The 16356-nt window shown below is 44.0% G+C and overlaps 1 protein-coding gene across 8 annotated transcripts in view; it reads right to left on the minus strand.

The window, feature by feature from the left end:
- Window positions 1–11973: 11973 nt before the first annotated feature.
- Window positions 11974–16356, minus strand: part of FKTN (fukutin) — a 43175-nt gene continuing 38792 nt past the window's right edge. For 6 of the 8 annotated variants that reach the window (XM_037152701.2, XM_037152703.2, XM_037152702.2 and 3 more), the window contains one exon: window positions 13527–15725. In XM_037152701.2, the coding sequence (XP_037008596.2) occupies window positions 15512–15725 (214 nt within the window). In that variant the 3' untranslated portion in view covers window positions 13527–15511. Of the gene's footprint in view, window positions 12509–13526; window positions 15726–16356 lie in introns of those variants that run through there. The other 2 variants (XR_008389920.1, XR_008389921.1) reach the window with 2 other exon arrangements.

A 16356-nucleotide genomic window follows, 5' to 3' on the forward strand; every position in this document is an offset into this window, starting at 1 on the left:
TGAAACGGCCCATTAAAAAATTGATTAGAAAGAGAAAGAGAGTGCAAATTTGTTTTTCCACTTATTTGTGTATTCATTGGCTGATTTTTGTATGTGCCTTGACCGGGGACAGAACCACAACCTTGACGCAGCAGATGAAGCTCTACCCAGCCGAACGACACAGCCAGAGTGTGTCCATTCTCTCACAGCTAATGTGTAGGCGTGTGAGTGCAACCCTTGGTCAGAGATTTTATCTTTCTGGAAAGTTTATTTGGTAAATTTAAATTTCTTTGACTCTGGTTTTTTTAAGAAACCCCATCTCCATGTTGAATCCTTCAAAACAAATCCATTTTGCTTACTTGCTTGGCTTGCCTACTACCCTGTTCACTAGATCCTGGAAACTGAGCTCACCACATGTCAAAGCTGCTTGGTAGGACATTTGTTGAATGAATGCAAGACAGCACTGCTCCATGTCTCCAAACAGCTGCCTCCAGCCTGTCCTGCTTTCTGTCAGAGAGGCAAATGCTTCCAGGGCTAAGAGAAGGGGTTTTTGGTAATTGTTTTGTAAGGACAAGAGAAGAGCTTTCTGGCTGCGGTATGGAAGGGACTGAGCAGGGATGTGGGGAGATGGCTTGACCTGGGGGGGGCATCAAACACCGACTCTGGAGCGGGCGCCAAACACTCAGCCCCCATTATTTAGCACTTCACCCAGTTTTCTCAGTTAATACGAGAAATTATATATCTTGATTATCAAGTTATGTAACAAGTTACCATCCTTGACAAAACAACACATCGCTCCCAAACAGGTTCAACCCCACCACACAGGCCTGAAGGTGTAAACCTGCACATGCAGCTGTGCTGGATTACAAGTGATTCTCAGACAGACATCTTTCCGCAGCCGCAGGCAGAGGCTGTACATTTTCATGGATGTTAATGTCCATTCACAGGGTCCGAAGAGCAACTTAGTGATTAGTTTACCTATTTGAGACTTTTCCTGCCTCCCCTCTCTCTCTTTCCCCAAATTAACAAAGCAAGCAGCTGCAGGTGAAAGCAGGTGATAGGGGAAACCAGGGCATCTGGGAGGGGCATGGGCCACACCTCTACCTGAGCACTGATGGCAGTGCCGGCTTGGGTCTCCCTCCAGAAGGAAAGAGAGATTTGACTGTTTCATCGTCAGTTCTCTACTTTCCCTGAGGCCATTCCCTAGTCACAACAGAAGAGATGCTGCAGTCTGTACGCCACAGTCTGATGTATCCTGGTTTTGTGGGCCTGGACACACACAGAGAGGAACAATAAAGAAAAAAATGATAGCGATTTAGGAGGAAACAGACCTGCTTTCCACTGTGTTTCCCTCTCCGCAGCCCCCGCCTCAGCTGCACAGAAGGACTGCCGATGACAAAGGAGGAGAAACAGTATTTACTCTGGAAATAAAGTTATACTTGCTTGGGAGATCTCCACGCTTGCTGCTTGGCTGAGGTACAAGATGTCCTTCCATTAGGAAGCAGTGAACATGGCATCTCAGGCCGGTGCTCAAGTGGATCCGAAAGTCAGGAGCCCTGTTTCAGTAAAGGAGAAGTGAGGGAGAGTGATCCGTCCTCAGTCTGAAACCAGAATTGCGCAGGTTTCCTGCACGGTTGCTCCGCACCGGTCCATGGATGCCCTTTCTTCCCTTCCCCTGTTTTCTCTGCTGTCTAACTCTGTGCCCTGCCTGGGATAAGACAGCGATGAGGATCTTGGATTTGCAGGTAGAGGGATTTATGAATGAAGAGGTTGACTGCTGCTTGGTCACTGTCTCAGTCAAATTGGCCACTATTTGCCCTGGCTGGGTGTTCAGTTGTTTTAGAGTGTCGTCCTGCACACCAAAAGATCGTGGGTCCGATTCCTGGTCGGCGCACATACCTAGGTTGTGTGGTCCCCAGCTGGAATGCGTACAAGAGGCAACAGATCCATTTTTCTTTCTCATATCGATGTTTCTCACCCTCTCCTCCTCTTTCCCTCCTTCCCTTCATCTCTCTCAAATCAATAAACATATCCTCAAGTGAGGATTAAAAAAATTGGCCACTTTTTTCGTAAGCTGCTAGAATTAATTAAAATATCCCCTACAGAGCCGGTTTCTTATAAAGTGGGAATAATAAAAACTCATTGCTTTGCTGCATATGAAGTGGAATAAGGTATTGAGAACTACCAAGTGGGAGTTAGTTTGGTGCGGTAGCCGAGAGAAGACCCTTGACTTGGCGGAGGAGGCTGAGGACAGACTAGTGTATGAATCTCTGCTCTAGCACCAGCTGTCACCCCGGGCAAGTCACATCTCCCGGTCTCAATTTTCTCAGCCATGAATTGGAAATAGTATCAACTCTATGGGTTCATGTGAAGATTCAGTGAGTTCATGGATGTCAAGTTAGTGATTTGGAGCAAATGCTTAAAAATGGTGCGAACAGGTATCTAATAAAATTATTGTTACTCACTATATACTGTTTTATTTTTAGGACCAGCAAAACTCTATCCAAAAGCTAGATGGGGAATCTGAACACGTGCCTCTAATCAGCTCCAAAGGGTGCTTTCATTGGTGCGGCTCCCACCTGTCTCCTTCCAGTTGCTCTGGGCCCTGTACTGCTACGAGGCATCTATGTCCTCCTGCTGTTGGAAGCAAACAGAACCCAGAGCTGGATGAGGGAGACGACAAAGAGGGGGAAGAAAAGCTTCTCCTGAGCACCTCGTGAGGCTCCCTCTCACCATGAATGTCCAGCCTCCAGACGCAGGGCCCCTTGGTAACAACCACACACCCACCTGCACACACATTTCCCCACCGAGACACCTGGTGCTGAGGACCGGCCAGGATTCCTGTCCAGAGCAAATGTTGACTATTGCAGCAGAAAGCAGGGCACATGACTGCTGCGAGTGAGCAGGCTCTTCTCCCCATAGTTACCAATTAGAGGGACGCACAGCCCTGGGTGTGCCCAGCTGCTGGCGCTCTCAACACCAGGCTGGCTTGGCCTGGACTTTGTAGGCCTGGAGCTGTGAGTGCTCCTATTTCCAGCCAATAAACCCGAGGGCAGTTGGAAATGCGGGCTGGAAGAGGGCAGAACCAGAACCAGGTACTAGAGAAAAGAAAGAGATGGGGTGCAACTCCCCTTTTCCTCTTTATTCTCTGGTCTTTGTTTAAGGACATAACTCATCAGTGGGTCCCCTAGACAAGGATTTGGATGCTCTGTGGGCAGCAGATAAGAGTGCAGCCTTGTTGCAGGATGTAAATTCATTGAATGTTCCCCATAAAGTCAATACTGTCAGGCTTATCAGCTGCCCTCATTCCCCACTCAGCCCCCTGGGACCAGACTTGAAATAAAGGCCACAGCTCCAGGGTGTGGGGAGTGTGGAGGTGCAGGACTGGGCTGGAGAGGGGAAACACTCTGCCTCCCCGCCCCCGCCCCCCTTGCCCCACTGAATTTCTGGCAGGTGGGGGAAATCTGCCTGGTCTGAGCTGCCCAGAGCCTGAGGCTTTCCAGACTGACAAATCCCAAACCAAACACACTTACACACATTCCCCACCCAACCCAGGGGATAAGGGAGGGTCTCCATTACCCCTCAAAGCCAGCAGATGTTTTCAGGCTTCACTGCGGCTTCTTAGAAAAATTCATGAAGGTTACCTCAAATCTCCCCAATAAAAAACCTATGGAAGAACTCTTGATTACTCACTGCTGTTCTCATCTCACTGTTCATAGCGCACATACTTCTGCACCACCCGAGAGCACAGCTTTTCTAGCTGGTGGAGATCTGGTTTCTTTGCAAATTGTCTGAAATAAGCACGTTGCCAGCTGGGGTTTCAGACCTGATTCTGAGATTCACGTTGTAGCTGAAGTGGACTTCATGAACAAGATGCAGCTTCCCATCCACTGCTCCTACGACCCAGGCAGGCAGGACAGACTGGCCCAGGCCTCATCAGCCAGCGGCCCCTGTTTGAGCTCCGTGACCCAGGCAGCAGAATCTAGCTGGGTGGAAATGGGGAAGCGTGGAAACAAGATGGAGTTAGCCTGGCCTGATTAATAGCCTAGAATAACCTGGAAAGCCAGAGGAGCGCCATGCCTTCTCAGGGTAGGAGGCAGGTTGGGGACACTGAGGCAGGTGTTACCTGCAGTTGCACTAGTCCGACTAGAACAGGGAGACCAGAGTCTGAAAGGTGAATAGTCAGCAGGGAAATGAGGACCAGCTGAGACCCAGAATTTCACATCTCTACTGAGCCCATCTCCTTTCCTGGCTGCTGCTAAGTCCCCAGGTCCCACAGCTAAGTCCCCACGTGGAGAGTGCGTCCTGCCCTGGTTTCCCACTGAGGCAGCGTGTGTAGAAATGGCTCCAGCCTCCTGCTCCCCACATCGCTCACACTGCCTCCCCTGGGGTGACCACACCTAACACTGACAGTTCTGTCCCCTGTCCCCATCCCTTTCCAGAAATTGCCTTCACGTCTTTCCCAGCACCTGGGATCTCACTGCCAACTCTCCTGCCCCAGTTCATCTAAACAAACCCTTGTCTTAGCCCTCCATGCCTGTTCTAATTCCCCGGAACCCTCTGGATAAGACCCTACTTTGGTCTCCACATACTTCCTCTCTGTGGCTGTCAGCATTGCTCTTGAACTCCACTTTACAGACCAACACCAAGTGTCCCTCAGCCTCGAATCCTTCTTGCCCCTGGACTCCCACTGTCTGTGCCTGGCACTGACTGGGAATTCCTAGCAGTGACCTTACCTGAGCCACCTAGGGTCTAATAGGCCCACCTGGCTAAGCCTCTGCCCTGTGTCCCTGCAACTTCAGGGATCCGGGATTGGTCTCCGTGAATCTAAGTTCACCCAAATTCCTACTCTGGCCTTGAAGGGGCTTCGTGAAACAACGACTGAACCTTGGCCCTCAGCACACTGCCGGTGAGTAGTCATCGGGCCAGAAGTGCTTTCTGAGTGCACCGTGCTCTTATCCACACCTCAGAGCCGGATACTCAGTGCCTCCACAATCTGCTCCTTGCCCCTTTTCTAATTGTGTGTGTGTTTTTTTTTTAAATACTCTAGCCAGATGGCCTTATTCACTGTCCCATAAATCCCATTCTGGAACTTTATTGACTCCTTTTTTAAAAAATGTTTTATTTATTTATTTTTAGAGAGAGGGGAAGGGAAGGAGAAAGAGAGAGAAACATCAATGTGTGGCTGCCTCTCATGTATCCCCTACTGGGAACCTGGCCTGCAACCCAGGCATGTGCCCTGACTGGGAATCGAACTAACAACCCTTTGCTTCACAGGCGTGCTCAATCCACTGAGCTACACCAGGCAGGGCTAACTTCTTTTATTCAGAAATATTTTCTTCCCTTTCCTTATTTATTCAAAATATCTGTTCATTGTCTTCAGATCCAGCTGTCCCTCTCCCCACCCTGCTTCCTGGAGTTTTTTTCAGCCTCAGGTGCTCAGCTGCCGTCTACAAAGTCTGGGGCCTTTGGTCCACTGACCTAAGCCTGGTCTTCGAGGCTCAGTTCTGATAAGTGTTATGTTTTAATCCCACGTCCAGCTCCCTGAAGGACAGTCGGTCCTCGCACTGGTGCCCTTGTGGGCAGGGTCACTTCCGATCACCAGACCTCAAGGCAGGGTCCTCAGCTGGATGGCTCTAAAGTACCTAATCTCACAGTAAAATTACTACAGAGGCAGAAATACACACTAGATAATATTAACAATAGCTATCATGTATCAAGCATCTACTATCCACCATGCATGAACCTGATACTGTAGTTTTTCTGCAATTCCTATAATAACCCTTAAAGGTAGTTATTAATTTAGACCCCATTCATTGGAAAAAATTGGAACTCAGAAGCTAAATAACTAGCCCAAGATCACAAAAGTAGGAAGTCGCAGCCCCTGGATTTGAGTCCACATTTCTACAAATCCAAAACCCTTGCCGGTCCCATCAATCCCGCTTCGCTGTCTAACGTACTATCTACTGCACGATGCTATTTAATTTAAACTAATTAAAATTATAGTAAACAGCCAGTACCTCAGTTACACCTGCCACATTTCAAGGTCTCCATTATCTTGTGTGGCTAATGTCTGCCTCACTGGACAGGCCAGAGAGAGGTCACTTCCAGCTTCATGGAATCCTCGAATTGTACAGCATTTCCATAGATATTCTCTTCTCTCACTAAGCCATGGGGGGAGGATAGGTCCTAGAAAATTATGACTGGCTTGATATGAGGAGGACAGTGTCCTCAAAGCAAAGCCGTTTCCTGGAAGCCACCTTTGATCTTCCTGCTCGGCGGGATCAGGCGGGATCAGGCGAGGATCACACCGCTTGTCTCCAGACGAACTCATCCGCACCCCAACTACGATGCTGCCATTCTTCTACGGCACCTGAGGCTCACGTGGTGGTCATACGTTTTCAGGGAATGAGTCCCCCAACTACCTTTCCTGCAGTATTTGCTAGAAAATATTTTCCGCATTATCAAAACTAGAGAAATATAGTTTGAATTTTAAAGTTCTGGGTGAAAAAATATGGTGATGAATATGAAATTAAAAGTTACAGACATCGAAGAACGATGATACCAGCTGTGAAGGGCTTTTGCTGACCAATCTAATTGGGGAAAAGTCATCCACAAAGAACACAAAAGAATATGAATTTAGTAAATAAAGTTTAAAGAGGGTTATTAGATTTATAGAGCAAATCGATGAAGAATTGAAAGAAAGAAAGAAGACAGGTGAACAAAAACACTAAAAATCTGTGTTCCAAAAATTGAGACAAGATTATTCTTTCTGATTTTTATGATGGCGTTATACATTATAGACAGTTTTTATATATTATATAATATAACTATATATTATATATAAACAGGGTTTATATATTATAATCCCTGGCTGGTGTGACTCAGTGGATTCAGTGACGACCCATGAACTGAATGGTCGCCGGTTTGATTCCATTCAGGGCACATGCCTGGCTTGTGGGCCAGGTCCCCAGTGGGGGCGCACAAGGGGCAACTGATTCATGTCTCTCTTGCACATTGTTTCTCTCCCTCTCTTTTTCCCTTCCTTCCCCTCTCTCCAAAAATAAATAAAATGTAAAAAAAAAAAACAGTTGGGAAACTATTTAAGGGCACTCCCTAATAAAATTGTAGTACAAGCAACGGTGGCTAGTACATATTCAAAAAGAAAAGCCTAAAAGAAACAAGGACAGTAGGTGCTGTGATGATTATTTAAAATGTTGGCCATTCTGACAGGTGTGCAGTGTCACCTGACTGTGGCTGTGAGATGCCAAAACCCACAGCGACGAGGGGGCAAAGCTGAGGCACAGGCTGAACGACTGGGAGCTCAGGCCACACGGTCGCTCCTTATGCCACTGGCAGCACAGAAAACGGGAACCGCTTTCTTCCCGTTTTATTTAGATTAATTGACATGCAACTCTTGTGTGAGTTTAAGGTGTACAACATCAAATTTGGTATCTGTATATATTATGAAATGATCAACACAGTAAGTTAACATCCATAGTCAAATTTTTTTCTTGTGATGAGAAATTTTAATATATACTCTTTTAGCAACTTTCAAATATACAATTCAGTGTTTATTAACTATAGTCATCACACTATACATTACATCAAACCTGGAAGTTTGTACCTTTTGACCTTCACTCAATTCCCCCAACCCCTACCACGTGCTTCTGGCAACTACCAATCACTCCTCAGTTTCTCAGTTTGGTTTCCACCTACAAGTAAGATCATACAGTATTTGTCCTCTATTTCCCTTAACATGATGCTGTCAAGGTCAAACCATGTTGTTGCAAATGGCAGGATTTTCTTCTTTTTCATGGCTGAGTAATATTCCATTCTAAACATATATCAATCTTATCCATTCATGTACTGATAGACACTTTGGTGAGTTCCATGCCTCGGTTATTATAAATGAAGTTGCAATGAACATAGGACATTTACATGTCTTTGGGACAGTGATTTCATTTTCTTCAGCCATATATCCATAAGTGGGCTTACTGAATCTTGTGGTAGCTCTATTTTTAATTTTTGAGGAATCCCCATACTGTTTTCTATAGTGCTGTACCAATTCATTTTCCCACAGTGTAAAAGGCTTTCCTTCCCTTTGCATCCTCAGCAGCAATTGTTATTTATTGCCTTTTCAATAATAGCCATTTTAACAGGTGTGAGATATTTCATTGAGGTTTGGATTTGCATTTTCCTGATGATTAGTGATGACCACCTTTCCATGTACATCTTGGCCATTTGAATACCTTCTTTGCAAAAAAATGTCTACTTAGTTCCTCTGCTGTTTTTTTTAAAAAAGATTTTATTTGTTTATTTTCTGAGAGAGGGGAAGGGAAGGAGAAAGAGAGGGAGAGAAATATCAATGTGTGGTTGTCTCTTTCATGCCCCCAGCTGGGGAGCTGGCCCCTAACCCAGGCTTGTGCCCTGACTGGGAATCCAACTGGCAACCATTTGGCTCACAGACTGGCACTCAACCCACTGAGCCACACCAGCCAGGGTACCTGTGCTCACTTTTAATCAAAATATGTGTGTATATATATAACACACATATATTTATACATATATATATACACACACATATAAACATACATTTTTTTATTATTGAGTTGTATGAGGTCCTTATATATTTTGGATATTAGCCCCTTATCAGATACATCATTTGCAAATATTTCTCCCCAATCTATAGGTTGCCTTTCATTTGTGTTGCTTCCTTTGCTGTGCAGAAGCATTTTAGTCTGTGGTTTTGGTGTCACATCCAAAAAATCCCTGACAAGACCAACGTCAAGAGGCTTTGCCCCTGTTTTCTTCTAGGAGTGTTATGATTTTAAGGTCTCACATTCTAGTTTAATCATTTTTTAGTTAATTTTGGTGGGTGGTGTAAGATACAGTTTTAGTTTCATTCTTTTCTAATGAAATCTTAAATCTTCCCAGCTCCATTTATTGAAGAGAGTGTCTTTCTCTACTGAGTACTCTTGGCTCCCTCATCAAATACTTGTTCACCATATATGGACGGGCTATTTCTAGGCCCTCAATTCTCTTCCATTGGCCTGCATGTCTGTTTGTTATTGTTATTGTTATTGCCAGTACAAAAGTCTTGATTATTGTAGCCTTGTAACATACAGGAAGTGCGATGCCACCTACTTTGTTCTTTCTCAGGATTGCTTTAGCTACTGCTTCTGACTATTTGGTCAATGACATTGAATATCTTTTTAACATGTTTATTTGTCATCTGTATATCCTCCCCAGTGAAATGTTCTATCTTGTATTTTGCTCATTACCAATTTGATTTTTAAAGAACTGGTGAGTATTGAGGTTTTTCACATAGACTAGATAATGGCTGAATCTTTTGTCAGGTGTGCACTTGCAAACATTTCCTTCAGTCTGTAGCTTGTCTTCTCATCTTCTTCATTTGGGCTCCTGCAGAGAAGTTTTTAATTTTGATGAAGTTCAATTTGTCAAATTTTCCTTTTAAGGATTGTGCTTTTGGTGTCAAGTATAAGAAAGGACTTTTTGCTTAGCCTTAGGTCATGAAGATTTTTCTCCTAATCTTTTATCCTGAAAGTGTCATTTTACATTTAAGTATGTGATCCATTTTGAATTCGTTTTCGTATGAAGTAGTTGAGGGTCTTTTTTTAGGGCTGGGAGTGGGGAGGGCTATGGATGTCCAGTTGCTCTTAGAACATTTGTTGAAAAGGCTATCCTTCTTCCACTGAATTGTTTTGCAATCAAAAAATATCAGTTGAGCATATTTGTGTGTCCGTTTCCGGGTTATTTTGCTCCATTGATCTATGTGTCTATGCCTTCACCAGTGCCATGCTGTCTTGATCACTGCATTCATTTGCTAGGATTGTCTAACCAGGTATTACAGACTGGGTGGCTCAAAACAGAAATGTACTTTTCACAGCTACAAGGTTTGTAGCCTTGTGAAGGCTACAATCCCAAGATCAAGGTGTTGGCAGGGTTGGTTTCTTCTGAGGGCCCCCCTCTTTGACTTGTAGATGGCTATCTTTTCCCTAAGTCTTCACATGGTCTTCCCTCTGTGCTTGTCTGTACCCTAATCTCTTCCTACAGGGACACCAGCGTCTTGAATTAGCCCCTCCATCCCCATACGACCTCTTTTTACCTTAATTACCTCTTTAAAGGCTCTATTTCCAAATATGGTCACATTCTGAGGTAGTGAGGATTGGGACATCCATATAAGAATTTGGAGGGGGGGCAAAGTGCATCCCATAACAAGTACTATAGGCATATATAGTAAACCTTAATATTGGGTAAAGTGATTCTTCTCACTTTTAGTTTAAGAGGTTGATCTCAAGTTTTAATTTAAAAAATGTTTTTTCAATCAACGGTTAACTAGAGTGGCAGAGTAGCCACTTCATTTCAAGTCAGAAGACAGGGTTTAAGATCTGTGTTACCTCTAAATTGCAGCTTTTTTGTATGCAAGTCAAAGGATAGCAACACCTGCTTTATAAGGTCAGGTAAACACATCTATTGAAATGTAAGGACAAAGTTAAGTTTTCCAATTTCAAGTCTTTTTGCTACTTTACTCTTGTCAAGATTGCTTCAGCTCTTCTGGACTTTGTGCCTTTCCACATACATTTTACAATAAGCTTGCCTATGCCCACTACAAATCTTGCTGAAATTTCAATAGGAATTGCATTAAACCTGTGGAAGTGACATCTTACTATGTTGTTTTCCATGAATATGGAAAATTTATTAGTTGAGTCCATGGAATATGTTGACTCCATGAATATGGTATGCATCTCTATTTATTTAGGTCTTCTTTGATTTCTTTCAACAGCATTTTCATATACAGATACCATATATGTTTTAAGTTTATACCAAAGTACTTCATTTTCTTTGGAATGACCCTAAGTATACCGTACTTTTAACTTCAGTTTTCACAAGTCATTGTTACCATATAGGAATGCAATAGATTTTTTGGTGTTGATCTTTATCTGGTGCATGTATACATGTATCTCCATGCTAAACTCATTTATATGCTCCAGGGTCGTTTTTTTTTAATTTTTGGCTTGTTTGGGTTGTTTTTTTAATTTATAATAGATTTCTTGGTATTATCTATTACCAATATAGACAACAGTATCATCTGAAAATAAAGTTTTCTCTTTTCCTTTCCAATTTGAATGCCTTTTATTTTTCTTGCCTTATTTCGGTGGCAAGAACATCCAGGATTATACTGAGTAAGAGTAGTGAGAACAGACCTCCTTGCCTTGTTAGCAATCTTGGGGATAAACAGTCTCTCACATTTGTTAATATGGTGATTATGTTGACTTTTTAAAAAAATTTATAAAACATTTTATTTTTAGAGAAAAGAGAAGGGAGGGAGAAAGACAGGGAGAGAAACATTCATGTGTGAGAGACATCAACTGGTTGCACACCCCCATCCAGAGACCTGGCCTGTACCCCAGGTATGTGCCCTGACTGGGAATCAAACCAGCGACCTCTCAGTTCACAGGCCAGCATTCGGTTCACTGAGCCACACCAGCCGGGAACGATTATGTTGATTTTTGAATGCTAAACCAGGTCATACATATCTGTAAGAAACCTCACTTGGTCACGGTGTATAACTATTTTTTTAGACATTGTTGGGTTCAGACAAAAAAATTAGGACTCTTTACTTCATACCCCGCGTTGTTTCCTCTCTACCACAGCTGCTCTTCACATGATGACTGAGTTCAGATCCTGTAAAAGCCCTTTATAGTTCTTTCTTCCCGAAATGTCATGGTTCCTGATGGTGGGTGTTCTCTCTTGCAGCAACAAGCTAATACTCTTAAATTTCCTTGATTAAAACAGGTGTCTTCCTGATGGTCCTTGGCTGGAAGGTGTTATCACTGAGAACTCTTGCACTCCTAGACCTGAATTTCAGAAATGCTGCACCGTTGGCAAGATCACTAGTTTACCAGATTGCTTGTATATGTTAGTGGCTGTTATTCCTACTGTCAACTTAAAAAATAAACACAGAATATCTCAAGAGATTACAAATTTTTTATTCACATCACAAACTGGATTATATATTACAAATTCTGATCAAAGTAATTACATTACATGTATTTTCAGTAGTACCACAAATTATCTGTACCTGAAGATAAAATCAAATAGTAAACTGGTAAGCATACACTAAAATTTACTCAAGTTTAAAATATCATTTTGTTCAGAAAATTCACATACATGTTTTTCTGGTTGTGAAGTGGAAGGGGCTCATATATAGCTACATATAATTTTCATTTAATGAACACATGAAACACTCCCCGTGCTCTGAATGAATTATCAGAAGGCTACAAAATCTGGTAACTTTTTTTACATGGTGCATGAAACAGCATACTTGTTTTGTAGAATAAAATACAGTACTTATGGTTCTCCTAATGCCCCCTCTCCAGGTCACTGTGAGAGCTACTGCTAAGCAGATAGCTGCTTGGCTGTAATGTGTTCCTGCATGATCTCTGCACTGGGCTGGGCTGGGGGACAGACAGCAAGGTCGGGGGGAGCACCTTCTGAGCTCGTTCTGAGAATACAGAAGCAGAAATTTTGCCTTAGAAAAAATTATACTTGCCTTCATTTCACTGGTTCTGTACAAAAGCTATTAATTGGTCTGGTTGACTTATGCACCATGATTAGACTCTCACTCTGATTTGGAGCAGCTTAAAATAGCATCACATACTCTGTTGATTCTTGCTCAGTTGGGACAGAAGCACAGATTTGGGGAAAGCAGGTGAAAATGAGTACTTTCAATTATCCTTTATTTTCCTGATATAGCCATCCATCAGGATAGACAGCTAAATGGACCTGAAGTGGTACAGGTGGTAAATCCACCTGAAAGTCCAAGGTCTCTGGACATTCAGCAGAGTCGAGCCATTCAGCAGCACAGGAGGAAGGAGGGCTGCATCTGTCTCAGAGGCAAGCCTGGCCCTCAGAGTCTGGGGAAAGGCTTTCATTCCCCAAAGTTAGGGTAGGACCCAAGTGCTAAGGCCTGGGAAACCGGAAGGCAGTCAAGAAAGGTGTTCCAATGGCCAGTGGTCATTTAGGGGAGGACTGGAACCTCTGACAATTCAGCAGGATATCTCAGATTTTGACTATTTCAAGACTTTGGACTCCAGAGACAGATAAAAGAGAAATTACCTAGACAGGGTAGATAAGATTCCCTAGCGAACAGTGGAAGCCCCGTTTTAAAATAGACAGAAATATAGAGTGTATACACTTGGAGATGCTGAGTACAAGCAAAGGGTCCTCGCTAAGCATGGTGGAGTCTGACTGGAACACTGTTATTTTATTACCTGATACATTTTTTCAACCATGAAAATAAAATTAGGTTATAAAATTTAGGATTTGGGTATGATTTCCATGGGCTGATTTTCTAACAAAGAGAAAGATGATTACAATGGCCAGGCATTTGGGGACAAATTTACTGGTAACCCATAAAGCTTCCTAAAGTTCTAATTATGTTATTTATGAAAAGACCCAATGATTGTAACATTGAAAGCTCATATTAAGAGAGGAAAGTCATTGGTTATTTATCATTTAAAAGTTTTCACTGTGCCCTCACTGTGGCTCAGTGGGTTAGGCATTGTCCTGCAACAGGAAGATTGCTGGTTTGATTCCCAGTCAGGGCACATGCCTGGGCTGCAGGTTCGATCCCTAGTCGGGGGCCCTCGAGAGGCAACTGATTAATGTTTCTCTTGCACATCAATGATTCTCTCCCTGTCTTACTCCCTCCCTACCTCCCTCTTTAAAATAAAATTTTTAAAAAAGTTTTCATTGTTTTTAAAATTTGGAGTGGGGTGCTGTGGGTTACCTTCCCCAACTGTGTTTTGAGAAAACTCTGTAAGCCTGCCCCCTCAGCCCTTCTGGTTTCCGTTTCTGACACTCCCATTATTCTCTATTTTTATTTACTTATTTATTTATTTGCCAGGAAAATCTTTTATCTCTTTTTAAAAATATTTTTAAATTTATTTTTAGAGAGAGGAGAAGGGAAGGAAAAAGAGCGGGAGAGAAACATCAGTGTGCGGCTGCCTCCCATGCGCCCCCCACTGGGGACCTGGCCTGCAACCCAGGCATGTGCCCTGACTGGGAATCGAACTGGCGACCCTTTGCTTCACAGGCCCACACTCAATCCACTGAACTACACCGGCCATGGCTTATTTCTTAATTACTATGAAGGAAGAGGGTAGAGAAAAATCTGCCAGTCTGGCTCAGAAAGTCGTCCTAAGGAACCTAAGCTTCCTTTCCTGGACCTGAAGGGAAAAAGAAGGTGGAGGTGTTTGTCGTGCCTGCACACGCCTTTCCTCCTCACTTGGAACATATAATTAAAGCGACTCATGAAGAGATGGGGAAGACGGGGCCATCCCAGCCTACTCAGGGCTGTATTCTGTAGAAGAAAAGGAAATGAGGGTTCCAGGGTGGGAGGTAAACTAGGGAAGTCTGAGTTCCTGTCCCACTGATATTCAACAGATAAAACCACTAAAACCGATACACACCGTGAGGTGGGGTGGAGAGCAGCTGCATGGTTTTCCATTTATCTTCATTTCGGAGACCTGATGGAGTTGTGGAAGAGGGAGGGAACAGGTAGGCTTACATAGCATCTAACCGGAGAGTACACGGACTCCAAATCAGAAAACACTCAATGTCCGTGAATAGCTCATAGTTCTACCTAACAGATGGCTGAGAGTGAAATGAGGGGAGCAAGTTTTGTGCAGTGACAACCCTTTCAAAATCATGTCTGGTAGCATGGTCTCGTTGAATGATTTATCTGCAAGTTCTATCAGAAGTCAGTGAAAATATCCTCACAATGGCTAGAAATTGAAGCATCACACAAACGTAAGTTCTCCTTGCACTTCATATATGAAAACAGGAAGTGTATGAAAATGGGGGTATCTTTAACAAGGCCAGACACAAGCGCTCACTCTTACGGGATGCTGCCCTGTGCTTTCAGTCCATTCCCCAGCAGGATGCTCACACCACGAGCCTGGCAGCATCTTCTCTTGATGCCACCGGAAGTCTGATCGCTTCGATATGAACTCAGACGCCACAACCTGAAAAGTAGCTCTAAAGTACAAGCTTCAACACAGAGACCAGGAATGGCTTATTCTTCTTAACTAGTGTATCCTTCCTTAACCTCTTGTGGTGAGCCCATCTTCCAGTCCAGACATCACCTAGCATTTTGAAAGCACTTAGAGAACATGCCATATTCTATGAGCTCTTTGAGGAGTAAGCATGTTTCCCTCAAAGGAAAACTGGGGTGCTTACCAAAGAGAGGGAGAAAAGGAGGCAGGCCTCTGTCTCGTTGTCTGCTCTCCATGGTAACCTAGCATTATACCTAGCACACGGAGACTCCTTATTAAATGTTAAATGAGAGGATTAAATCAGTTGGGTTAGGAGTTAGAACTCTTTCTGTGTCTTCCAACTTGTTGTTTTTCTTTGGCTCCTACTTACATTTGACAAATAGATATATACCTAAACACTTAGCCCCGTTTTTCAGGCGGGGGATTTCACCGTTCTGGGGTCTGCTGTCTCAGTATAACTGGATGACCTCGTCCCACTCGGAGACAGGCCAGACTCCATTGGGCTGCACATTGGAGGGAGAGCGCTTCCAGTCCCAGGTCTTCACGGGAATCTTCCAGGTCTTCCCATAGTTGGCTTCAATGTATTCGATGGTTTCACAGGGCACACGGACCTTCATGTCTACAAACTCGGTCCAGCACAGTGCAAACTTGGGAAACAGGTACCTGGCAAAACAGAGCAATGTGGAGAGGGGTTAGGCTTCCACCTGGACGTGTTCGCTGAGGAGCCCAGCTGGCACTGGCCTCTTGGCTGAAGGACAGTCCTCCCACTGAGCAGCTTGGGGGAGAGATACAGTGGACACTTTATTGCTGCGGGATGGCTGCCGTCCCTTTTCTCTTCTAATGTTAACAGCACCCCGGCTCCCCTCCCCACCCCCAGGCCCTGTGCTCAGGAGTGCGGAGCCTGGCCCGAGGCTGCCCAGGTGGGTCAAAAAGACCCAGGCCTACCCAGTAAATGACAGCCCTCTGTTCTGTGCTGGTGTTTTCTGAAAAATGTTTCTTCTCTTCACAACATGGGAAGAACTTTCGGGAATGAGAATCGGTTTTGGGATCTCTGTTGGAACGCTTGGAGAAAGAAGTGCTCTTTTACTGAGGTTTCTAGGCTGGCAGAATAGAAGCTGAGCACAGTTGGTGGCCACTTTTGTTCTTAGTCAAAGCGAAAGGCTGCCCACAGATGGAAGAAAATGACAGTTCAGAAAACCCTGGGGCAGTGCTTGGGTATGGCTGCGGCCATTCCTTAACCAATCCCAGTCCACCAACCCATATATAAATATTCCATTTGACTATGTTCCTAATA

The sequence above is a fragment of the Artibeus jamaicensis genome, unplaced genomic scaffold, assembly GCF_021234435.1.
Source record: "Artibeus jamaicensis isolate MK-2021 breed Jamaican fruit bat unplaced genomic scaffold, CSHL_Jam_final scaffold_1964, whole genome shotgun sequence".
Taxonomy (NCBI): domain Eukaryota; kingdom Metazoa; phylum Chordata; class Mammalia; order Chiroptera; family Phyllostomidae; genus Artibeus; species Artibeus jamaicensis.